A 26,104-nucleotide genomic window follows, 5' to 3' on the forward strand; every position below is an offset into this window, starting at 1 on the left:
CTACGCCGGTAGTAATCCAACAAAATTTCCAATTTGGTCACGAATTGACCCCAGCTTTCTTTGCCCTTACAGCGTCCACAGAATCTGCGCTTGTACTCCTCGGGGGTGAGTTTCAGCTCGGTGAGCACCAGCTCTCGGATTTCTTTATACAGGAGCACTCAGCCTGTTCGGCCTGTTGGCAACCAGCTTGCGGCTCTTCTCGTTTAGAAAAGGCAGTATGACCTGGCCAGAAATGCTGTCAGGGACCGAACAGCTCGAGCATACTGTCCGATGACTTAAGCCATGCATCGGGCATCAGTGCGAGGACTGCCCTCAGCTCATCCGTGTACTGCCGTACTACCCCAATTTCATCCTGCACCCTCTATGGTTCCAGCTTCCATTTCGAGTCGCTTCAACTCGATAGCCAGTCCCAGCCTCTGTATCTCAAGATCTTGTTCCCTGACTCGCATGGCAGTGTCATCGCTGCCGGCGGCTGCTTTTCTCTGCACCTCCTTCGGAGTGCGCTGCTCTTCCGAGTTAGATACACTCTGTGGACTTCCAGCCCCTGATTCCAACCCCCCCAGACCGATGTGCGCGCTGAGATTGCGATCGTGTGGTGACAGATATGATGGACCCGTAGTGAGCAGGATGAGGGCCCACCTGAATTCCTCTGTACATATCGCATTTTTCGCTGTATAAGTCGCATGTTTTGTTTCGATATTTTACTCGGTGCGACTCACATACGACATAGTATCGTGCGCCACCGCACACCATCTTTTGCCGTTCCTAGGTGTCAAAGTCACGCCGCATTGCGTCTGTGCACATCCACGTGGAGCGGGCTATCAACCGTAGGAAAGTAAGACTTCTTTAACCTTGGAAAATTTCTCTTAATGAACTCTTCATCAAATGGGGCCTGAACAATTAAGTCCTTCTGTACACTTCATACATAAAAGAAGCATGTGTCGGTTTTGGTTCATAGCATTTGAAGCTGCACTTGACTGTAGCAGCCATTTGCGCCACTTTCTGCCAGAAATGGGCTATCTCTCCGCAGATCATACTTTCCTGCATTAATCAAAGGCATGCAGTCAAGTACCTGGGGGCACTTAATTTCTAGAATTGTATTTTCACTCTCTATAACCCCACCGGGTGATGCAGAAAGCCATGAAAAACCAGGGTTCACAACTGTGCCTGTTTTCTTGACATTGAAATTAGTTTTGCTGACAAATTGACTGAAAGCAACTGGCTCCATCTGTTTGCCACGCTTTGTTGCAGCATTTCCCATGAATGTGGGCTTGAGCATTCTTTTGGCTGCCCTCTCACCACCTGCGACATCCTTCTTTGGCTCTTTACACACATTTGATGCAGTCGGACATAGTTTCCGCTCCGGGAGATGTGCCAAAGTGGAGTGTCCTGTCTTGCAGTCTCGAACTCCAGGGCACTGGCGCCTTGAGGTGATAGAACGACATACTTCTCATGAAACTGCCTGCATAGCGTGCAGGTATCATTCATGTGGTCACCATGTGGTGGCCGCCCCACAGGATTTTGTGTAGACTTCAGGCGCCGCTCCGGTGCATGAAGGCTCTACAGAAGGGTGCCTGCATAAAAACGACACTTGCAACATTGGCAGCAATGTGGATATTATTAACAGTGTTTCAAGAACAAGTCACTTCCAATATTACTTGCTAGCCGCACATAATTTTAGTCTGAAAAGTGCTACACTACAGTGAAAAGATACAGTAATACACAAGGCTTAATACTGTGTATTATGCTTCTACTAACCTCCAAGTACTACTGCCCTCCTATGATATTATATTGATGCGGGTAGACGACGACGACAAAGAGTGATGGCACGAGTGAGAAGAGTAGAAGACGACAACAAAGTTCGGACTGTGTTCTCGGTGCCGCTCGCAGCTGTTCTTGTCTATTTGTAAATATCTGTAAATATATTCTTTCCCGCAACAATATTAACGCATGCAAACAGCTGTTATAAATTTAAAAAGTTCGCTGCTGTTGTTTTTTGACAGAAATATAATGTTACACATTTTCTGAGGTACCTGAGAGGTTGAAGAGCTCGGCATATGGTGGTTCTTCATGCATCTTCCTGGTCTCTTCTTTTAGTCATAGGTGTGAACCTTGGCTGACGACGTTTTTTGGGGGAGCCACCAACAGTCACTTTCTGTGCTTTGAAGTTGATTTCCTCTCGCATAGCAGGCTCCACATTTCATTTCGTCTCACAATTCCACTGGGCTGCTGTGTCCGTGCACGATGTGCCAGTGAGCCCTTTGGATGCAGCAATCTCAACTTTCCAAGTTACAGCCCCTACGTGGCTGCAGGCTCTGCCTTGGCCAGCCACGCATGCCCATGCATTTCTTGAAGCGGCATTTATCGACTGCGAAGGGCACACATCTCCTTTTAAGTAGCACATATCATCAGAAATTCTGTGTGCATATATTTTTCCCACCCAACCACTCTGAACGTAGTTGTAAGACTCCAAGGACCTATACTTTTTCATTGCCTGTAGGTCACAGGCTTTGGAGCTTACAAGATAATAAAAAATGTCTGGGCTACTGATGGGCGGCCATCGGACCAGACTGTAATCCCATTAGGATGCTCGTACTTTTTGTTGTCTGTAATAGAAAAGCAGAAAAGGACTTTGGGATATTCATAATTACAAAGTACACTTTTTTGTATACAGTGACTACAAAAAGTTTAGAAAGGTGAAATTAATAATCGGAAGAATTGATAACTTGCGTCGCTGTTCTTGCAATCAAGAAACCATTCACACGACCACTGAGGCTGATCATTATACCGACCCCCCCCCCCCCCCTGCCTTCTTGACTGTCAATTTAAGGGTTGCTTCCGTTGCAGATAAAAACCGAAAGCGGAGTTCTTTCCTATTCTGAATTTGTGAGGCCACAGTGGTTAGGATGGTCGACTACTGTGTTTCAACAAGGTAGGTGACTGGGCAAGTTGGTGCTGATTCAATCATTTTAAAACCAGTCAAAGGACACAACATAGAGAAGAGCGCAAGACGATGCTCTGCTCATCTTTGTGTTCCATCTTTTGACTGGTTTTAAAATGAATCGAATACTGTGCTCAAGGATGCGGGATTGAATCTCCGCCGCGGAAGCCGCTTTTCAGTGGAGGCGGAAAGCAAGGCGCCCATGTGCTGTGCGATGTCGGTGCACGTTAAAAAACCCCAGGTTGTTGAAATTTCCATAGCCCTCAGCTACAGTGTCTCTCACAGCCTGAGTCGCTTTGGGACGTTAAACCCCATAAACCTATCCAAATTGCTCAAAAGCGAGGCTTTGTTCGCTAGACGGTCTGCGATACAGCCCACGTTATCCATGCCATAGTTTTATTAAACTCCAACATAGTGATTCGGTGCACCCTTCTAATTACGGCTGAAAGCGACGACCGAAGTTGATTACCGCTAGCTGATGCTCTCTGCTAGGCTTCAGAATGGTAAGAGTGTTATTTTCTTATTGACAGTGACATGCATGCCGAATATTATACGCTGCAGGGAGCGCGCCCAATCGGTGCACTTGCTTACATTTTTCTGAAAGATAACGCGCATGCAATAATCATCTGAAGTACTCAGCAGCATGTGCATAGCAAGTTTAAGATCACAAATTCTCTTTCTCGGCTCCCATAGAAGTAAAAAACGATGCGCAGTATCGTGTCTGCCCAAAATGATGCTTTAGGGTTTAAGGTCTAAAAGCGACACAAGGTATGAAACGCCGTACTGGAGACGCCATTGAAATGTAACCGCTGCAGCTGGGATCAAACCCGCGTCTTTGGGGTCAGCAGCTCTATCAGTCAAATAAGATGCCGAAAATGGTATGGTTTGGTTTGGTTTATGGGGTTTAACGTCCCAAAGCGACTGTGGCTATGAGAGACGCCGTAGTGAAGGGCTCCGGAAATTTCGACCACCTGGGGTTCTTTAACGTACACTGACATCGCACAGTACACGGGCCTCTAGAATTTCTCCTCCAAAGAAATTCCAGCCACCGCGGCCGGGATCGAACCCGCGTCTTTCGGGTCAGCAGCCGAGCACCATAACCGCTGAGCCACCGCGGCGGCGAAAATGGTATGGAGTGAATATTTATCGCAACTAAATTGTATAAGCAGTCAGTCATATCTCTGATATTAATAAGCCGGGTTGGCTGGGTCCCCATCGCGCACGACAAGGAAGTGTCAACAGCTGAATATGCAGATGCCATCGAGCAATTGCTCACGGTGAACAAAGCGGCCCGTTATTCATATATTCACAAGCGCAGGTCTTCTTCAAAGTCTTGGGGCACAAAAAGTGCTCGTATAAGCATAGACACGGACCTTTTTTTCTCCCAAAACAAGGTAAGAAGCAACAAACCACATGTAAACAATCTCAGGCACACGAAAGCGACAAACTTCTTGCAGTCCAATATGGCGTTGCCGACGTCCTTGCTTTTCCTACCGGGGATTTAAAATGATTTTCACTTGTCAGCTGCAGCTTTTTACACCGGCTGCCAGGCCTATATTTCATACAGCAGAGTAGTAATTTGGGTCTGTTGGTAGTTCATGATGAGGAAGTTAGAGCGCAAAAAAAACAAAGTGGAGACGTAAACGAGACAAGCGCTTCAAGTCAGAGACTTGAAGCTTCCAGAAAATGGTTGTAGCGCCGAAACAGACAACACACAGAAAGCTAGACGGGACAGGGGCATCTATTTTCTGGAAACATGCACCAACTAGCCCCCCAACAAGTATTACTCGGAAACCTGAAGCCCAGTCTCGCTTTGCAGAAGGCGCGTGGACGCTTGAATTAGACCTCGACCTCTGGGATGAGGCCTTGAGTCCCACCAATCCCGGGGTTTGCATAGCCTGTTTTGGGGTTGGTGCGGTGCACCTCCAACCAGGGGTGTGGATGGCCCTGCTGCAGGCTCACTGTGTGTGACCCAGACAGGTGCCAGAGGCCATTTGGTGTGCCCCACCCAGGCATCGCATAATGGAAGTTTGTTCTTGCGGTAAAGGAGAGCATGTTTGTCAGTGCAAATTGCCTTCTTGCTTTTTTGAACGAAATGTTTTCTCTGGTTTTCAGAGTGATTATTTCTTTTTCTTCCTGGACGGACATGCCCTGGAATATGTTGCGGGCTCTCCTGCACAGTTTGCGCCGTGTGGAGCAGCATCACATTTCTCCAAAGGTTCACCCTTCGAGGTGCATTTCGCGTAATTTTTGTGCCTGTGGCAACTCTGAGCTATGTCCAAACCTCTGGCAATCGAAACATCTGTGTGGGTTAGGTGATTGTGGTCACACATTTACTTTCAGGTGTTGCACTTAGATAGTGTTAGGCAATGTGCTGGTGTTGAATGTGAGGATCTGGTGTTTCCTGTTGAAGAGCTGCGTTCTGAGCTCACTGCTTTCTTTGGCAGCCTTGGCTACACGATCGTCAGCCTGCTTATGCATAGCCATCAGTTCATGCAAAAGTGAGGTTGCAGGTTTTTTGGGGTCGCCTAGCGGTGTTCACATTGCTGCTCTCTACAAATTGTAGACTGGCCACAGTGTCGTCGACTGTATCCTGGCCAACAGCCTCTTCAATCTGAATTGTTGCCAGAACTATTCCAGCGTCTTCTCCTTCAGGAGCCTCTGGCACCTGTCAGTGCCAAGCAAAAGAAAATAAGAAAACTGGCCACACAGCTGCATGATATGAAAGCTAGCTGGCATGGCAAAGCCTCTATTACGCACTTCTTTGCAACGTCACCAAGAAATATAGCAGAGGGAAATGACAAGGATGAGAAAAGTAGAAAACGGAAGACTACTTCCAGCTGATTAGTAAAAACAAGCCGTTTATCATGAGAAGTGTGAAACATTCGTGCAAATGCCTGTCCTGGAACATCTTTCCAGTTTTGCACTTAAGATAACACGCTTGTCGTACGGTATGCAAAATATGAACATTGATGGCCCCAGTTCTTTACGCCAAGTACTTTGTACATTGGGTGCATAATAGCGCTGTAGAGTCCTATTACTGTGGTGCATTTCTGATACTCTCCAAGTTATTCACCTTAACGCATCAGTAGAGCCAGACTTGAAGATCTCGGTTGTCGCATTTCGTGGCAAACTGCGTAATGTGTCGCTATTGTGTTAGGTGTGATGACATTCAAACACAACACCAAGTAATGTGCACCTTGTTGGAAACACTTCACAGAGCTCTGCATAAACTTTTTTTGCCTTGTAGTTTTCCATTAGTTTTCTGTGCTTTGTTGGATTTTAAACAAGTTCATATTTTTTAATACCTGCTGTGCATATTAGAAAAGTGGCATTCTGTTCCCTGCCATAAAAAGAAATGAGCAAGGCACCTCTTTTCAATTTTTTTAGTTGCATGCTTTCGTGTTGTGTAGTGGTTTTAAAACAGCTGTGATAGGCGTCAAACAGTTCTTGCCAAAACAGCAAACCATTCTCTTCTTGCAGCATTGTAATTCATGATGCATTACAACACGTGAACAAAACAAAGACGTTTGCGGGCATGCACTGATTTAACAGTAAAAGTGCAGTGCTTTCTCCATACTATTGATGAAAGCGGGTGTAGCAAAAGGTACACAGAGCATTGGCTGCTACTCTGCATACTTCTTCATATTCACAGCCCGTCAGCATACTGATTCTTGAGGGATAAACACATTTTGCCAAAAACAAATTGATGGCTCTGATGGTGTCCCCACACAGTGGCGGGTTTTAGCAGCGGATATGATATCACCTGGCGCGAGCTTGATGATTGAACAAATAGTAAATATACTGCAAATTGTGTGAATAAATAAAGACACATTTTGTCACCCGTCGGTGTTTTATATTAGATCAACAAAAACAACTTGTTCGTCTTAGATAAAAGCCCTGCAAAGCAAGTAAAATAAAAATACACCACCAGGGGCTCTGGCATGGAAACGACGCTGCCAGTCTCAGCAGGAACGAGTTACAGAGAGCAGGCAACCATGGAGTGCAAACTTCCGCGACGTGCTCTGGCTGGCTGTTTTGATTGGTTGTGCCAGGTGCCGTCATTGGGAGAGCGAAATACGAGTGGGAAGCGCCGCCAAAATCGAGTTGAGGGCAGCATTTTGTTTGCTTGTATTTTGAAATTTCTTAATTGAATAACTCCCGTTCCTGTGCATCGATTCCTGTAATTCTTTTTAACTCAGCATCTGTGTGACATAAAGAACCCACTTGAAGTATAGCCGGTATTCCCCCAGGCAGTGTTTCGCAGCCCCTTTAATTAAGCACGGAAGAAAGGCTCATGGCATTAAATATTTCACTATAAGTTGATTGAGTTTACCCGCATCTCTTTCCTTACGTGGATCTCATCGAATATGAGAATACCATGTCGCTGGAAATTGGCTTTTGTTTCCAGCTTTTACTTGAAGGCAGCTAAAATGCGTGCATCGAAGCCGCAGTTCACAGGGGAGCGGCAAAATGTGTTTATCCCTCAAGAATCAGTATGCTGACGGGCTGTGAATATGAAGAAGTATGCAGAGTAGCAGCCAATGCTCTGTGTACCTTTTGCTCTTGTTTTTGCGTTTCGCAGCCACGCTGCATTCTTTTATGACAGTTGCTTGTCCTTCAGGAATATTCAAGCCACTAAGTTTCTCACTTAGGGCTTGTTCAGTAACTGACGAAAGTTTCTCTTGTGACTGCTTCAGCTGAATCCTGGTTGTCCGCAGCCTTTTCAGCGCGTATTAGGCTCTTCTGGAAGCCATTATGTTACTCGCATTTGGGGAAGCCATTCGAAAATACTTAGGTCATCTTTTCTCTCTCTTGTCTTCCATTCGTTTTCAGTGAATGCGAAGCGTCGTTTGAACGCATTCACAATATAAGCAAATGTGTCCACTGTGCTTGAGAATTAAATCGCACGTTTTGTGTCGCCATTGACCAGTGGTATCAACAAACGCACTTTCGGGCCGGATATCAAAGAAGTCTTTAACGTTGTGCCCGCCAAGACACAAGCGTGTTTCGCTGACACGAGCTATGAAAGACTCAATATCTTCTACGCAGCTCACCTTGGAGGAGTTGTAAAGTATTTGCAGCCCTCGTCACCTGCAGCACTGTTCTGAGGCAGAGTTGTTGGCTTCAGGAGATGCATCTCTGTGTACACAGCTGTTTTCACGCCATCAAGGTCAATTTTTATGGCATGCCCACGCACTACTGGGGAGCGCTAGGCTATCTGTCCTGTCGAATATTGCAGAGAACACGCCCGAAGAAAGCACCTCTCGGTCAGTAACATCCTCACTGAATTGTTGTTGTGATTGTAGGCACTCCAGCTTGGACGCTGTGTCACAAACTTTGGTGTCATTTTGAGAACCAGCGGAGTTTGGCGTCACGCAGTGCTTTTTAGCAGCTGCTGGTGGTTGGCGACTGGCTGGTTCCTTTCTTTTTCTTCCCATCTTCGACATGTAGCTGGCACAGCCGGGGGATATTGTTGGTACTGCATCTTTTGCCAAGGCAGCTCTTCGTGGTGCGCTAGCCAGTACTTGCCCTTTATAAACCGCATCCCAAGTTTTAGTGATGTACTTAGGCTCAAAGTGTTTCTCACAGACGTAGTCCATTGCTTCTGGAGCATGGTCCTTGCGTGGAATTGTGTGACGCCACACCTTCAAGCGATGTTCTTCCTTCGGAGCCGCAAACAGCAATACCTTTTCAACACATGTCCGATACCCAGAGTTGCACCGGGGCAGAAAGCATTTTTTTCCTATTTTGGGGGCTTTCAGGTCAACGACGTGACAACACACATGAGTAGACTATCCTTCCAAGTCAAACCACCACCAGAGAAGTAAAAGCGTGATGAGAAAAGTCACACACTAAAAGCAAGCGAAAACAACCACGTTTTGTTCACAAGTTAAGCTAACCAAGTCAAGCGCTGGGTCTCCTTGGCGGTACTGCCGCCCGGTGGCAGGTGAGAGAAGCGGGGACCAGTTTTCCTCTCATCTCACTGTGTTGCAGACGCGGCGCGTTGTTTCACCTGAAATACTTTTTTCACCGTGGTACCCTGTACACTGACCAACAGTAACAATGGCTGGTGTGTTGCACAAACACCTTGGCCAGCTACCCTGCGAGGTGGTGTTCAGCTCACTGCTAGAGCTGCCAGCGCAAATAAATAAGTAAACTGATGACGAACCGTGCGCAGGTATGTCAGCCTCTGGAGACGGGTTCTCCGGAAAAGGTCGACAATGCCGTTGCTCGCGGCTAGGTGATGCGACTTGATGGACCTGGTATGTGGCCTGCAGCCAGAGGTTGGCCGTTGTCGTCGGGGGCAGTGGCATTCTCGTCCTCATCCAGCAAGGGGTCAACTAAACCAAAGTTGTGCAGCGCAGCACAGGCTCCGATGCTGAAGGCTGCTCGCTCTGGCTCATATCGGGGTGTTGAAACAGCTCTTCAACACGCCAATGGCGCGCTCGACGATGGACATCATGGAGCCGTGTGCCCGTCTGGATAGGTCGGACTGGGATGGCCTGGCACAGGTTTTAACAGCCAGGGTTCCAAAGGGTAGCTACTGTCCCCTCTAAACCAGAAATGATGCTCAGTTAAGGGTGGCCTTTGTCGTCGATATCAACACCCTTAATCAATAGAACATTCATAGCAAGGAGCCCACAGTCAAGCTTTGCTAAACGTCACAGTCATGGGAGTGCAGGTAATGCATAATTTAGATGTTTAAGGGAGCACCTTCGTCAGAACAGCCTAACTTCTTACTGATAAAAATGATGACAGAAGTGTCATACCGTCACCTGTCTGCTTCTTGGGCAGGAAGTATGCATCTAAACAAAATCGAAATGTGTTATGTTGCACTGGCAACAATTAACACGACGACGACAATACACGTCAGTGTGTGTATCGTATTGTAAAAGGCTTTCGTAAGCGTACGTAACTGCCATGCCTGATTTTTGCAGCTTCTGCACGTGTACGTTAGCTCCATGTATGTAACCGAGGTCAGAGGGCTTTCTTACTGCTTACCGAGAAGAAACTCCCCGTCTGCCAGCAGGCCCTGCTCCACCACCTCACGGCACAGCCACAAGTGGCGCCATCAAAACGCATCATGGTCCAACCCAGGGCAACAAGGGTCGACGGCTGTAATGCACATTGTGGAGTTGCAGACCTGAGAGAAAACAGCAGCACAAGCTTAGTTGCGAACGTCCGCCGTCGAGGCCCGAGCTTGCAGCCGAACACATGCAGTAAAAAAAGGAGAACGAAGCGTACTCACTATCGTGGTGTTTAAGGCGTAGTAGCCCTTGCCGCCTTCTCTTCCGGGCTGGCCGGGAAATGCACCCAGCCCTCCCGCGACCCCACTTTTACAATAGCCGCTGCCACCCGCCTCACACACTTGCTAACAGTTGGCTGCGCGATGCCAATGCTCGCCTCGCTGCCCACGGCGCCCTGGAACCCTCCGGTCGCGAAGAAGCGCAGCGCGCATAACACTTGCCGCTGCACAGACAGCACGCTCACCACCACCCCTCCCAGTTCGTCCTCCAATTGGTCTCACAGCCACAGTGCCGTCTCCTTCTTGAGTCGAAATTGGCGACGTAACAGCTCGTCCGGCAAGTCAAAAGCATCTTCGTACACCCTCCTACGCCGTTGCTCGCGAGGCCGCCCGCCGCTCATTGCATGGTAAACAGCCGCCATTTTGTGTCTGAAACGGTTTGAGATCGCTCGTGCCAGTCCCGAAAAATCTTCTCAATCGGCTCGCATAATTAGGTAAGCAACGTCAACACTTCTGGCACACTTATGACGTCGGCCGGTGACGCAAAAAACCAATATGGCCGCTGGTCACGACCGACCGATAGGAGTGGGGCAAATGAGACACTTTTGGAGACACTTTCCAATTCCTGTACGCAGTCGCCAGTCCAATCGAGTCGAGTTCAGGGCATAACGCTCCGCATGCAACACAGGACAGTCAGCTAATTAGTTGTGCATTCTAATGATCCACGCCGGACGAGGCACCACTGCAGCAGTGGTCGTCATGCAGCATTGCGCATGTTTGTATGTATCCGTGTACATCACACCATATAATAGCATTCACAAACATCAGAATAGCTTGTAAACTACATCAGTACATGAAAAGGGAAAATGTTTTCATACTTACCGGTAATGCTAATTAAGATTTTCTATCTTTTGCCGGACCTGCTTTGGTGAGTAGGGCGCGCCGCCTGCCGGCAGGCGCGTTGTGAGACTCTGCCATTGCGCTGTATATACGCGCATTGCACGTATTGGACCTCAGAACGGTTAGATTGTTCTCGCAGATGCATATTAATGCTTCTGTTGTGGCAGTAGACCAGTTGATATGCTTCCGGGAGGATTTTTCGCTCTATGTCGCCGCAGGCTCCGTCGACATAGTGGCAGCCATTTTTGTCAGCTTCCCTGACTGAGGTGGCAAACCTCAGTTTGCATTAACCATGGTTACCGGCGTAACTGCCGTTAAGGTCTCCGTATAAGTGCACGCAACTGTGGTTGGTATTAACTGAGGCAAACTTAACCGCGGTTAGGCTGCCCGTGTAACTACGGTATAAGCATTGCAAAAATTACGGCTGCATAGTGTTTTACTTTGTCATACAGGCACAGCATCATACTCCTGGCCGTGGTAGATCATTGATACCTCTTCAGGTACTTAAACATCGGGAGCCCGGGAAGATGCCACTAGGCCTTTGTGTATGGCCGGTCAATACTGTGCAAACACATAAAAATAATAAAGGGTTTTCGGACAGATATTAGTTGGGGCTTAAAAAAGAAATAAGAAAAAAGTGCCCTGCCCGCACCGTCATACGACACAACGGGCGGGCTTTCGGACAAAAGTTAGAGTGGGCAATTAAAAGGAATGAAAAATAATAGTGCCCCGCCCGCACCGCTAAAAGCACAATGGGCGGGCTTTCGGACAAAAAATATGTTGGGGCTTGTGAAAAGGACTTAAAAATAATATGCCCCGGCCTGGGCTTGATCCAATGTAAGATAAATGAACAGGGAATGACCCAAACGGGAATTTTGTATATCAGAAATAAAAAAAAAGAAAGAAAAAAGAAAAGAAAAAGGGAGAGGAAAAAAGAAGAGGTTTACTATCCAGCCCAACCGCCGCCACGGGAACGGACCAGCAATCGCGGATTTATTGATTAATTTCCTTTTCTGGTTTCTTTGTTCTGCAGTTCTATGGCTATTGACATTTTGAAGCCTAACTTAACAATGGAGTAGGTAATTAGTCGGTCTAATAGTTGTGGTTGTCTTGATGGGTGATTTGGGATGTCTTCTGTGGGATTCCTGGTTTTTCTTTATCTTGATAGGGGACAGTTGAGCGAGGGGGAGTCCTGGCCGATGGGTTGGTATTCCTTTGGTAGAGCTGGGATCATGGGGTATGCTCTTGGTGGGAATGGTGGTGGGGTCTGTGGCGGAGCCTCTTCCTCGAGTTGTGTTTTCTTTCTCCTGGAATGTCTAAAAGATGGTAAGATTCCCCCCCCCCCCCCCTGTGGTTTGGGTAGTGGGAGTGTTGGTCGCGGTGCCGTCCTTGTCTCGTTTCTCCCATTCCTCCGTCCTCCTCTCCCCACCTCACCCCCGGGTCCCTTTTGGTAGGGTGTTTGAGGTTGTTTTCCTCTCACTAGGATGGTTGGGCGTTCTGATTTGTAGGTGGAATCCTGTTGGGTTGGGAGTGTTAGTTTATAATGTGGATAGGGATTTGGTCTCCCCAAGAAAGAGAGTGATATGGGGAGGAGATAGAGAGTTGAGGTAGTGGCCCCTTTGCCACCTTACTGATTTTGAAAGTTAATTCTTTGTTTTGGTTATCTGTTGCTCGCTGCTCCTCCTCCCAAGGCCTCCCACCTGCGGAACTGCGCCATCCCTGGTTGTGGTGTGGAGGCTTGGCATTGCGGCCGTCTGTTGCAGATGGTTTTGTTCGACGTTCTTGCAGCCCGGGCGTGGTTTGCAGGCCGTACGCCCGGGGGTCGCTTTGTATTCCGACTAAGACCACCCTCGGCTTATCGGTTGTAGGTTGTGCGAGCTCGCAGAATCTGCTGATTTTTACTGGGATAGCCATACTTGGAATGCGTGGCCATTGCCCCTTTGGGGAGGTAGGTGTGGGATCTAGTCCCGTCCATCCCTCAGCAGCATTCCTTGCAGCAGCGTAGTGAGGTGTGTGCCTCGTGCCGCTTGCGTGGCCTATGTAGGGCCTGCTGCAATTGCGAGGGCGCAGCGCTGGGTGTGCAAATCGCCTTGGCTATCTGCCCAACGCCACTCGCAGGGCCCGTTGCGGGTTACCTGCTCTGGTGGTCAGAATGGTGATTTCTTCGGTTCTGGGGGCTTGGTGGGTGGCGGAGGGTTTGCCTCTAATTGTTAAGAGGAACCAGGGAAGTTCTGGGACCTCCTCTCCTGTGGTTTTTCGTTCCGTGGGAGGGATCGAGGTGGGGAGGGCGGTTGCGCGTTGTTTTAGCGCCTATTAACCTAGATCAGTTCTGGTTTATTTAAGAATTTTGTTATTGTTTTTAGATGGGGGTGGGCATTATTGTCTGGTGGGGACTGTTGCTATAAGTAATAATCTAGAAAGGGGGAGGTCGGTTGCATTTAGAAATTCGATAAGTAAATTGCCTCGTTCGTCTGCTATTGTGCCACCCCATAGGGGGTTCTTGGCGTTAAAGTCTCCTGAAATTAATATTTTTTCGTTGGAGTTCCTAATGAGTTGTTCTAATGGTGTGAGAGCTGTGTTTATGTTCTCTTTAGGTGGGGCGTAGCAGTTTACCAATAGTATTTGTTTGTCCTGCCAGGTTATTCGTGCCACTATTAGAGTGGGTGTGATTTTGATGGGGAATATTTGTATGTTTCTGTTGTGTATAATGATGGCTGTTTTTGGCGCGTGGTCTGCTGCTAATATTTTGGTCTTTGAGTGAGAATGCAGTGGTTTTGTTGTTGTCGTGATATGGTTCTTGAATGATTGATATGTCATGGAAGTGTTGTTTCTGAAAGACATTAAGGAGTTCGTTTGCTCTTGTCGAGTGGGCTAGGTTTGCTTGTATGAGTTTTAGTGGGTTCGTTGGTGCTTTGTTTTTGTGGGTTGTGTTATGTGGTGTTGTCATGTTGGGAGGTAGTGCGGGACCTAGGAGTTTATTTGCGGTGGCAGGTTTCCGTGAGGCTGTGTTTGTTGCTTAATTCCAATTAGCCTCCTCTCGTGCTCTCCGTTCGTGGAGTATTGTGCACGTTGGGCTCCCCATGTGATAATTTGTGTCTCCTAGGTTTGCTAGTTTGCAGGGGTTACATGTTGGGGTGTCGTTGCGGCATTCTTTGTGGTGGTGGGTCCCAGTGCATCCGGTGCACCGGCGGTTCTGGCTGCGACAGTGTTTGGCCACATGGCCGTATGAAGCGCACTGGTGGCAATTGGGGGTGTTGATGTGTAGGTATAATGGGTAGTTGTGCCAGCCAATTGTTATGGAGGGTTTAGTTTTGAGTTGTCTGTAGGCGGAGATGGAGGTTGTCAGGATGATTACTCTGGTGCCTTTGAAATTTGTGTAGTCGGCTGTGATGGCCAGTTCCTCAGGTTGGATGTTCAGTGTGGGGTTGTGTCTGAGTATTCCTGTGGGGATTGCCTCACTGTCAAGTTCGGAAGGGAGTCCTAGAACTTTGAATGTTGGTTTGCGCAGTGTGGGTGTGTGGGTGGTCAGCTCGTGGGCGTTCGGATTTATTTCAATGGCGTTTTTTAGTTTCTGGATGCCCTCACTGCTGGTGGAGGGCTTTCGGACAAAAGTTAGAGTGGGCAATTAAAAGGAATGAAAAATAATAGTGCCCCGCCCGCACCGCTAAAAGCTGTGGAGGACACAGGAGGTGGAGGAGAAAGTTGTGGAGGACACAGGCAGCCTTGACAACGAAGTCAATATTCTCAGGGCGGAGGGGAATTGTGCGCAGTAGGATGCGCCACCTTGCTGCGGTGATACCAAAGGCATTTTTAGCACATGGCCTGGAAATAAATAATAAGAATGCTCAGCATTCAAAGTAATAACAAGAGGCAAATAAATATGCCACATTCAGTGCATTTATTTTTTTTTAACAAACACAATCAGGGGGACACCAATGCTGTAACAAGAGGCTGAAAATATTAAGTGCAATGCACCTGTCGAAACTAGTTGGCTCTGAAATTGCTATGCATCCGTAACCAACACTTCCCTCCAGTCAGTAAGAAGTTTACTGAAAATGCTTTCGATAATCCCACCCATTGATAAATCAAGAAAGTGTATGGGTATTTTCAATACATCTATTTTGAAACGCCTCTATTTTACCACCTCTTTCACTGCTAGCTTATCAAGCCTAATTAAATAATGTGAGATCATACCGTGCTCTGCTCAATCTGTAATTGAACACTCTCTTCTGGTCATCCAGCTGCCTCGATGGGTAAGGGTGCGCATAAAGTGTGTTCTGAGCTGGAATGCCTCATCACCCACAGATGCGTAGGGTGCAGGTGTGGCCATCCCAGGTAGTGTTCCAAGCCTTGGAATGCCAAGGTTTCCCTCACTTAGGTCACGGCCGAAGTCACACTTTCTGAATGTTCCCCCGTCGCTCAGCCGGCCTTCGGTACCCACATCTATGAGGACGTATTTGCACTGACTGTCCATGATGGCCATCAGCACTACAAAGTGCGTGCCCTGAAATAAAAAACAAATCACAGTCAATCTAAAGTGCTAAATGTAGCACTTTAGATTGACTGTGATTGACTGTGACAGCGCATGCTTCATGGCTTAATCGTCCTAAATGCGATCCGTTACAGTGTCACTCCAAAGATCTATTTAAGGGTCATGTAGTCACTGTCAGTAAATTTACATATGTCATTTCAACTTGAATAAGTTATATTCTGTGTAAGGCAACTTCGGTGCTTGTAGCACTGGTTCCGGAGTCGACATACTCGAAATGGGCAGCTCAGATGGTGTCGCTGCTGTTGGCACCTGAGTTAATAGTATCTGTACATTTGCTGCACCAAAAAGATATGAAAAACTTAAGAAAATTGCCAGTTGTGCACCGAATTAACCAAAAATAGCTTAGAACACAATCAATACTCGTTGTACTATAATCTTCAGACAAAAGATCACGTTTACCTCTCACAGCATCCAATGTCTCCACTAGCTAGCTTTTGTTGCAGCTCTTTAATCTCTTCGTACTGCTCACCAACTTTCTTCTCAAGGCGGGCCACCTTTTGCTGCTCTGTTGCCAGCTGCCTTTTTGAGTGAATCTCAATGTCGCCTTTGTCATTTTCTGAGCAAAGCATTTTCTTTTTTGTGGCAAGCATTTCTAACAAATTATTGCGAGGACCTTCACACCTTTTTTGGGTGCCTGAAAGCGAGAGCAAACATCTCATCTCATCAGTATTATGGCAATCTTCCTCCGCAGTGAAAACTGTAACACTGCAAAAAGCCTTCAACTTGTAGACATGCTTACCTGCAATGGAATATCGCTGCCACTTTCTTCGCTGTCAGTAGTGCTTAGGATCCGTCGTACCCTGACCCGTCAACTTATTCTTGAGGTCCTCCTCGGACTCTAAAAATGGCATGTAATATGTTATACTGATACTATACTGTACTGATCAGTGGCAACCATATGTGTCGCTATCTGTACTCGGTGTGAACAGTTCAGTGCACTGACCATATTCGATGTCTTGTGTTCATAGAGCACTTCGCTTTCGGTCGTAGTATGTAATTATGCCCAGCAATACAAATAACCCTTTCTTTGCACGTTATGGTTTTGACTGCTGCTGTTGTCATTTACGACAGTACTTTTTTTAGCGTTAATGCTGTTGGAAAGGATTTTATGTCTACATCAAGCTAGTTCTACACTGTACATGAATTAAGAGGACTATTTTTTTTCTGCACCCCGCTCACAATTCAGGATATTTGAATATGTGGTATTGTGGCGATGGAAACATCTTTCTCATCATCCACACAGCGCATGATGGTGCCACTTTTCGATTTCCTCGGCCAAGCCAGCCCCACATCCATCTCGTGAATTGCCGGTATGCTGTGTATCGACATTTCCTGTAATGAATAAAATAATATGAGTGCTTTCTTTCACTCTGCAACATGGAGGTCAGATCATGCATAAGGACAGTGGCAACTATTATTGTGCTGTATTTTCATTTCTAAGTCTAAATATATGTCATGCAATTTCCCTGTTTACTAGGCTACAGCTCAAGAATACATTTGGCATATGTGGCTTTTCAAGGCATTGAAAACGCTGTTCTTAAGAACATGAAATAACCTTGCTTTGAAAGTACACTTTTGCTTTATGTGTCTTAAAATGTATGAATAAAAAATTAACTACTTTCTCCAACCATGTGCAATGTTTTCTTCGAATTGCCTTTTCAGTTGCGAGGGCCTCAAGTACAGTTTGTTTGAGGCCAGGAAAAGAGAAAGGCTATGCTTTATCACTGCAGCTACCTATGGAGGGCAGAGAAAATATTCAGCGAAAGAAACGCATGTCAGAAACTGCCTACCTACCTAGAATTAGAGTCGACAGGTCTATTTAAGTAAAGGCGTTCTGACTCAGTGTCAGCTATTGCTGAACTTTTCGGCGCGAGGCACCCGTGAATTAAACGCGTGCCTATGCAGAGACCTATACACTGGGATTGTAAAAAATTTTGAGGTGGCATTCGTTACTGCTCGAGCAAACAAATGAGCAGCCGTTTCGGCAACACATACGCTATAATGCACTCACATGCGCCATTGGCCCAGGAGCTTTTTTTGTGCAGCCAGTAGTGCTTCTGATTAATCAGTACTCATAACTGCTGCGCTACCGCCATATTTTTATCACCGATGAAATTGCCTGCCAATTTAGTTACTCATATCATTGCCAGTTTGTACACCTCTTATGTTTGTTTTCATCATGCCAGAGCTTGTCAACAAGCTTTCTACAACATTAGCTTTAGATGCACACCCTCGATGTGCGCTCAAGCTATGAAAAAAAAAGCGCTACTCCCATGGGGCGGTCAGTTAAGAAAACCTGTGCGCCCACTGACCGCATGCTCTCAAGTTAACAGCGTGAAACTGAAGCAGCCGCAATAAACATGACAACAGAAAAGATAACCTACTTGTTGTTGTGTGGCCGAGTAACGGCCCGCGACCCGAGGAGACGCTCGGAAGCCGTTGAAGACACGACAGGCACGCAGCTGACACTCAAACAAAACTAGATGCTCCTCTTTACTCCGTAGGCGTATATATACAGGAAACACCACCTAGAGAGGGCGACCAATTGTTAGCTTTACAAATGAATAGCGGCCACCTCTATATCTTCCCCCTTAAAGACCAAGTAAGGAGAGAAGCCAGAAAACAATTCACAAATTTAGATGATTCGGAGGAACAAGACGCCTACCACTATGTGTTCGTACAACTTGGTCACTGTCCGCTGGAGATGGTCCTTGAGTGATTCGAGACTGTTGCACAGGTAGGCGGTGGTTCCTGGACAGCAACTGGACACTGCGGAGGAATCCTCTGCTGCTCTTCCTTTCCCAGGACAAAGGGTACGAGGTGACGCCGATTACGTTGCAGGATACCGCCTCGCTCTGTCTCAACCATGTAGCATCTGGGTCTTTGAGCAGAGCTCAGGACTATAGCTTGCTCTTGGACAGTAGTAGTAAGTGCATGAAGGAAGAGGAAAGGAAACTAGCACGGGCCTGTGACTGGCGAGTTATCGCTGGCCACAAGATGGCCACCGACTGTACAGCAGGCCGTGCATCCAGGATGTCCGCCGCCAGGTGCAGGGCTGCCAGCTCGGCTGTGGTGGAGCTGGCCACGAAGGGGAGTCTCGCCCAGGGCAGGGGAGATGCAGGCAGCCGCTGCAGATGGGCAGGCCCCCTTCAGGATGGAGCCGTCCGTGAACAACTGCGTGCAGCCAGCCAGGTCCTCCTCCATGATTTCCGCCGCCTCCTGACGGAGGCCAACCGCAGGTGTCTGGCGCTTGGGCCTGGCGGCGGTCCGCCCTGCGGGATCCCCACCGCGGGTGTGCCGCGTTGAAGTCCCCGCAGAGCAGGCAGTCGCCGCCAATGAGACCGACCAGCTGCGGCAAGGATTCGGCATCCCAAGGGGTTTTGGGACGCACATATACACTTGCCACAGCTGTGTCAACTCGACCCAGCCTCACCCTCACACAGACGAGCTCCATGGGGGCCACTACTGCATCACTCACCAGAATCTCTGCCTGGGCCGGGGTCCGGCGGACGAAGATGGCTGCCCGGGATGGTCCCGGGGGGTGGTCCTCCACCAGGCATGGGTCAGCCGTGCAGGTAGGCAGGAGGCAGGATGTTTTGCTGCCATAGCCCATGAAGCCTGGTCCCTTGGCAGGTAGACCTCCTGGAGTGCTAGGACATCATACTCCTCCAGCAGGAGACGGTCATTGAGCTCAGCGAGGCGGGGGCGGAGCGCTCGGCAGTTCCATTGGAGGACCCGTGGCCTGGGGGTCATCCTTGGGGAACTACCCATGGTGGTTCTGCTTTTCCTGCGGCCCCTGAGCCAAGCTGGGTGGTTGCAGGGGGACTGCCGGGAGCAGCCTCGTGAGTGCCTGGAGAGTGGCTGCCAGGGTCTTAGTGAGCTCCTCCAGTTGGCTGCTCAGTGCGGATGGACTGCTCTGGGGAGGAGGGAATGGGCAGGCAGCGGGCTCTGGCCACCAGGGGCCGCCCCTGGTGGCCTGGAGGTGAGGGCCTGGGCATAGGTCCGTTGTCCTGGATCGGCCTGGATCTGTGCTCGAATAGCCCTCCGTGAGACAGGCTCTCGAGAGGCCACCACGGCCACGGCGACCTGCCTTTCCTCCTGCCAGCGGGGACATGAGGGGTAGTTGGCAGGGTGTTGGCCACCACAGTTGGTGCAGCGGGGCTCCGTAGCGCTGCACCGATCCGTGGAGTGTGGTTTGCCACACCGCCTGCATCGTGGCGTCTCCCGGCAGCTGGCCGTCACGTGGTCAGGCGGCCGCATCGGCCACACTGGATGGGCCGTGGTCGTGCGGGGCGGACAGGTAGCCGCAACTTGTAGAGGGCCACGTGGGGAGGCGGGACCGGTGCGTCAAACCGGATGTGGAGGGTCGTGCCCTGTCCCCGGTGGACTGCCAGGATGGGTGTGTAGGGGCCTCCAGGGCAGCCGGCAGCTCCCCGTCCGGTATGTCCGCAGGCATCCCATGGATGAAGCCGAAGGACGTATTTTTGTCCGCCGCCCTGCGGGCCCGGACCTCGATGCCTGCCAGGGAGGTCTTTTGGAGGAGCTCGGCCAGGCACTCTGGGGAGCCCGCGTCCACGGCGACAATGTTGCGTCGCTCGTTTACACGCACTGAGACGACCCCAGAGTGCGCAGATGCCTCCTGTGCTATGGCGAAGCGGCATTGGCCCGCAAAGGCACTCTTGGATGCCCGGGGCCGGAAGAGCACCGTGCCTGTGATGTTAGCATGATGCTCGGGCTGTAGCTGCAGGCGGCGTGGTCCACGGCGTTTTTTCTTTGTCTGCTGTAGACTCCACGGCCCCTCTTGGTCTCCCTGGTGAGTGGCAGGGTGGGGGTCTTGTTGCCCCGTGAGGGTGGTGGCCAGGGAAGGTGTTGGTGGGGAATCCCCCACTGGCGGGCAGGTGGTGTCTTGCCCCAGGTTGGCAGGAACCTCCTTCATGACTGCTGGCGGGTTGGAGGCCTGGGAGGAGGAGGCTGTTGCAGGAGGCTTCCACCAAGGGCCCCGACGAAGAGGGGGGGCCAGGGCAGTGGTGGGCTCCTCCTGAGCCTTCATAGCTTGCTGTGCGGGCTCCGGGGATGGTGTGTGGCTGGGTGCCACTGTCCCCTTTAATGGAGGGGGGTGGCACCCTTTCCTCCCTTGCCTTTCTTGCGGGGTGGCTGGGCAGCAGGCCTGGCATCCCTCAGGAAGTCGGCTGACCTCGAGCGCTGGCGGGTGACCGCTGGTGAAAAGGCAGCCTCCTTGGTTGGTGGGGAAGGGCTGCGGGGCCTGGGCACCTTGGGCACATTGAGGGAGGAGGCCGCTTCCAATAGCCGCTGCTTCTGGCGATGCGAAGCAAGGAGGAAGTGGGCGCTGTTCTCCAGGTGCCGCAGGAAGGTCTCGGGGTCGCAACCCACACTGGAGCTGCGACGGGGGGTGCCGCGCATGGCGTCCATGGCGGCGCGAGCACGCTGCGGGCAGCGGGCCTGAGCCTGGCCGCCGGCGCGACCTGCTTCTCTGGAGGCAGGGGGGCGACTGTCGAGCAGCCGCGAGGAGAAATTTTCCGGGAGGGCGGGGCTTCCGCGAGCAGCACAGGGAGCGCAGGGATACGCCGGCGCGCCAGCCAACCAACCCTTCGAATATACAGGAAACACCACCGAGAGGGAGCCAGCAACTAGCAGCTTTACAAGTGAATAGCGGCGACCTCTACACTTGTGAATGTCGATTTCTGGCTCTTCGCCCCTCTCGATCAACTCGCAGTACGCCACACGCAACACTTCTGTATCTAAACAAAGTGTAAAAAAATATTTGTCTTCGCATACGCACGTCGCGTTGTGTGCTGTGCACTGCGGTATGTCCCGGCAGGTCAGTCGCTCCGCCGCCGTGGCACCGCCCGCATCGACACCTGCAGTCACGGAGAAATCGTATGGATGTCGACCTGCCCTAAGAAGGAAATTTATAAGCTACTACTACTATTTGATACTTACCAATCCGTGCCATTGCCGAACAAAGGGTCTAGATGCAGTGGTGCTGGGCCTGCTTCAACATCCACTCCGCCAGCCTCGCAGTGTGCCATACTAGACGATGTCGGCAGTGTTGGCTCTTCGGTCAGTGTATCAGCGTATGGTACGATGCTTAGCACCTTGCATCGCAGAAGCTCCCATTCGATGTGGGACAAGCCGGAAATGCTCATTTCCGTTTCAGGTCTCAACGTGCGGGCGACAGGCGTACAACAGTGCGATGGTGTAGTGAACTAGGCCATCTGCGGGAAACCAACGTGTCTGTTCTTGCTATGGAAACGACGCCGTCAAAAAGCGCGGATGCCGGTTGTCCTGGACAGGCCACCATTGTGCTGGAGGTTCCACTACGGCAGTGGCAGGTAGTGTTCCCATTGGAAAAGCGCCCAATTCGTCCACTGGGCGAGTGAAATGGGCAAGGGAACCCCTCCCAAAGGGGGGTTTTTTCGTTTGCTTGTATTTTGAATTTTGTAAATTCAATAACTCTCGTTTCTGTGCACCGATTTCTGTGATTCTTTTTGAACTGATATAAGGACGGTACAAAGAACCTAGTAGAAAGCAAAAATGAGCTGCTAATTAATTAACGTTGTAGGGCCCCTTTAAGAAGCACTCTTAGGCATTTGTTGCCAATACTGTGCAGAGTCCAGAATGACATGCTAAAAGGCTGCGAAGCGACGCATATGCTGAGCATTGAATATGAGCAAGCCGAAGTGTAAAGGTCTCTGCACTGGCAAAACTTTCAGATAATGCATGGGCCACCAGATGGAAAATGAGCAGCTTCTGATTGCAATAACAGATCCATCTACAAGTATGCAGCAGTTCTTGTCAGACGTAAGCACGGGATTGCCTCGCAATGCTTTTTTAAAAAACGGCGGCTCTTGACAGGGATCAATAAGCGGTCCTGACTGATGTTCTGAGGTGAAAAGAGGGTAACTGTGCCTTCACGTTGCCAATGAAAATTGTGCTCTGCTCTGTCGACCTGTCGCACAGGTGTTCAAGAGAACATTCTGGTTTCCAGAGCATGCACTTTAAAGAAGGCATAATTTTCGAATTTCTAATGGAAATGCTGTCTGCATCCAGGGGCACTAAGTATAACGTATCAGCGGCTAGGTGGTACAGCCCATGCCCATTATACGAGTCATGCTGTTGACTGAATATTCCTTAATAAAAAAGCTAAGCAGGTCTTCTGCGTACTTCATTTGCTGTTGCAGCAGTGCTTGACATGGCTACATGCAAAGGAAGATAATTTTTCTAATCTCTGAAGTAGTTGCTGATTGCAAGACAGCAAAAAGAAGCGAAGTTATCTTGCAATCCACCTTTCTGTGACAGGCTCCCTTCGCTTCCTTTTAAAGTCACTAGGCACAAACTCAGCCATTTTTTTATTCCCCTCTGAAATCTCATGACAGACTTCGCTGTCTACTCCAACTTCTTTTGGACCACTATAACAGCAGCTTGCATGTTACACCTAGACAAAGAAAGTGCATATAATCAAATGACGCAGTTTTTACAACCTCTACAGGCACTTCCACAAGAACAGTTTCTCCAGTGTTCTCACATGAAAGCTATCTTTTGTTCTTGGTTGTTTAGGAGGACCTGGAAAACACTTCTACCTTCACAATGTGCTATTTTTAAAGTACACAGTGGGAAACTGTTGTAGCCTGTGGGAGTTCTCACATCAAGATAGCTTTAGCAGGTGTGTCACAGATTATAGAATGGAGCCTTACAAGAACAGTCAAAGTGCCAAATTTTATGCCTGTAAACATGAATCTTCATCTCGTCCAAAAAGTCCCAGTTCATTTCCACATTGTGGTTTGTAGTTGGCGAAGAATACAAAATGCTATTGCTAGACCCTTCGGTATAACCGTGGTTATCTGCCTTTTCTCTTCAACATTCTGCATTGTTTTTATCCTGCATGTTGTTCCCAGTGCAGAATACCTTACCAATGCCTGTGCTATTATCTGCTACTATTTGTGTGACTTTTGATGTGTGGATGCACAAGTTCTATTCATGCATAGCATTAAGTGACAAAGCAAATTTGAGGATATATATGTGCTGTCTTTCTTCGAACTGTTTGCAGAGGTACAGTCTTTGTCAAAAGTAACCAGGCTGCATGGTATGCTTCTAGCTCGTACAGTGGAGCCCTTACAGCTTCCCTGAAGCTGAAATGGTCGTTAAAGGTAAGGACTGGGGGTCATCTTACCTTCTAACACCTGTCGATCTTTAGGAAAGCCACAAGGGCTCTACTATACAAGCTAGAAGCAAACCTTGCAGCCTGGTTACTTTTGACAAAGACTGTACATTGCTGACCACCCTAAAGCAGATGTGCCAGAAGAGGTGAGGCTTGCCGCATTTCGCCAGAATCTGTGGTGTTTCGTCATTGAGGCTGGCTGGCAAGGAAAGCGCAAGAGGCACACGGCAGCTGAGAATTCCAATAAAGCTGCAGTGACTGCAAATATCGCTCTACACAGGGAAAAATAATTCAGATTTCTTAACTAACCCTTCTGTTAATCTTTTTGTGCTATTATTTATTTCTCTTTGTATCTAGTATTGTATTTATGTATGTATGTGTATTGTATTTATTCCTCTTTTCGTACGGGGCCTGACAACTTCTGCTCCCCCTTTTACGTTAAAGGAAAACTAAATTATGGCGATGATAATCTGCCCACAATACCCCTCTTCCACTATTTCTGTCCACCATGCCACTCTTCCACCATATGGCCACGATCTACCCAGCTTGCTGTGGCACCATGCCACACTATCAACATTTGACCACCAAGTAACCATAACCAGCCATTAATTCACCAAGATGGTGGTTAGCACCATAACCACTATTGGGAGATTTCTGACAGGAGAGGTGAATGCAGCTTTCTCTGTTCCAGTTTTTTGTAAAAACTCAAACGATGTATGTGCCAGTTATCATGATGCTGGCTAGCTCTGAATCCGGAAGAAGATTACTCGGAGATATGCACAGTTGCAATAGTTTTTCCTCGGCGACAATGGGAAAAACTTTCTTGAGCAACTGCTGGGGCTCACTTTAGCAGAAATGGCAGTGACGCTGCAGAATGATGTGGAGCAGTTTACATTGCTCAACATCAAGGAACGCACAATGCCATTTTTTAGCATCTTTTTCATGTCTGATATCACAGTGGCAACATCTACAGTGTTGTTGCAACTGGCTGACCTTCACAAAAATCCTAATAATGCCTCAATTGGGTCGCTGGAAAACTTCCACTGAGCACAAATTTAAAACCCTTCTCCAATAAAACGAATCCACTCCATATTCGATGTGGTGGTGAGCAAGAGCACATGGTCTGTCTCATTTGCTGAGGTAGTTCACCTGACTGCTTTCTTCCTTAAGCCTCGAAAGGTAAGGAATGAACTCGTGCTCGAGCCATTCTAGTCTCGGATCACTGGCATCGGTGCACTGTCGGCTGTTTGGGTCGTTCTTGTGAATGTGTTGCGTTGTGTTGCTAACATCCATGAGGACAAACGTTTGGCGCATCATCAGCATGAATTCGACCATTGGGCATACTGACGCGAGCTCCACATCGCATATGTGTCTGGCCTTGCTTTTCATGTATTCCAGGGCTCCAACCGGCGCAGAAAATATTTGTGCAGCAGTCTTTGCGCTCACCTTCTTGATGTTGGACAGATACAGGTGGCGACTTCCGGAGAACCTCACCAGTACCACTTCTGAGCTTCACTGTATTTTGCAGAGCTTCTTCAGCGGCCTCGCTTAAATCTGTTGCCTCCCCCCCCCCCCCGCCCATTTCTTTTGCCTGGAACTGCAACCTCAAACTCTTTGTGATGTGGCTGTGGTCGAAAGCAATAAAAATGCATGACATTCACAAACCTTACAAAGAGGAATGAAAACTATTCAGGATTATTCAGGACAAAGTATCAATGACAACTCAAATGAATCACATGACTACATATGAAATGTTTTTCTGAGAGCCTCCATGGCCCTTATCACTCAGGTCTACCTGCATAACTTTCTATTTGGCCAGAAGTTGAACAGAGGTTAACGCAACACCAGTTGTTCTCTACCAAGTTCCTCATGTAGCTATCACTGCAAGAGGCAAGCGCTGAACTGGTTTGCAAAAATCCATTCCATGCTCATGTGTACAGCAGAAAGAAATTGTAAATAAGTTTCATTCTTACAATGAGGAGAGAGGTACTACAATATTTGCTGCTGCTACCGGCCACCAAAATGCAATTTTCTGCAACTGGCTCTCTAACGAAACCAACTCACGTTTCTTGCCCTTTCCCACCGGCGCCTAGCTAGTTTGACTGCAGCTATGCATCCAAAATCTGCACAGCAAAGGAAGTCCCAAAATTATGCGAGAAGGCTGTGCTAAAGAATAAACTAATTGGTCTTACCGCTTCCACTCCGCACTCTTCCCGCCGCGCGCCGCCACTGGACCGCCTTTGGCAGTGGCTGTTGCAAAGAGCTAACTGCTTTGTCAGCGCC

At 48.7% G+C, this 26,104-nt stretch overlaps 1 protein-coding gene and 1 pseudogene across 8 annotated transcripts in view; one reads left to right on the forward strand and one right to left on the reverse strand.

Moving 5' to 3' along the window:
• The window catches only part of LOC149333962 (uncharacterized), a 159,797-nt gene that overhangs the window by 112,987 nt on the left and 20,706 nt on the right, over nucleotides 1-26,104 (forward strand). For 5 of the 7 annotated variants that reach the window (XR_016285346.1, XR_016285347.1, XM_089558845.1 and 2 more), the window contains exon 4: nucleotides 21,821-21,995. The exons of the other annotated variants lie outside the window; for them this stretch is intronic. Coding sequence is in view for 3 of the 5 variants with exons in the window: in XM_089558845.1 (XP_089414971.1) it covers nucleotides 21,937-21,995 (59 nt within the window). In the remaining 2 variants the exon portion in view is untranslated. The remainder of the gene's footprint in view (nucleotides 1-21,820; nucleotides 21,996-26,104) is intronic. 7 annotated transcript variants of the gene reach the window in all.
• LOC149333968 (uncharacterized) lies at nucleotides 12,537-15,590 on the reverse strand (annotated as a pseudogene). The gene is made up of 2 exons (XR_016285344.1): nucleotides 15,285-15,590; nucleotides 12,537-14,912 (listed from the first exon to the last, which is right to left on the reverse strand). The product of XR_016285344.1 is annotated as an uncharacterized LOC149333968 (transcript).

Source organism: Amblyomma mixtum, chromosome 8 (genome assembly GCF_055824585.1).
Source record: "Amblyomma mixtum isolate Tamu chromosome 8, ASM5582458v1, whole genome shotgun sequence".
Lineage (NCBI taxonomy): Eukaryota > Metazoa > Arthropoda > Arachnida > Ixodida > Ixodidae > Amblyomma > Amblyomma mixtum.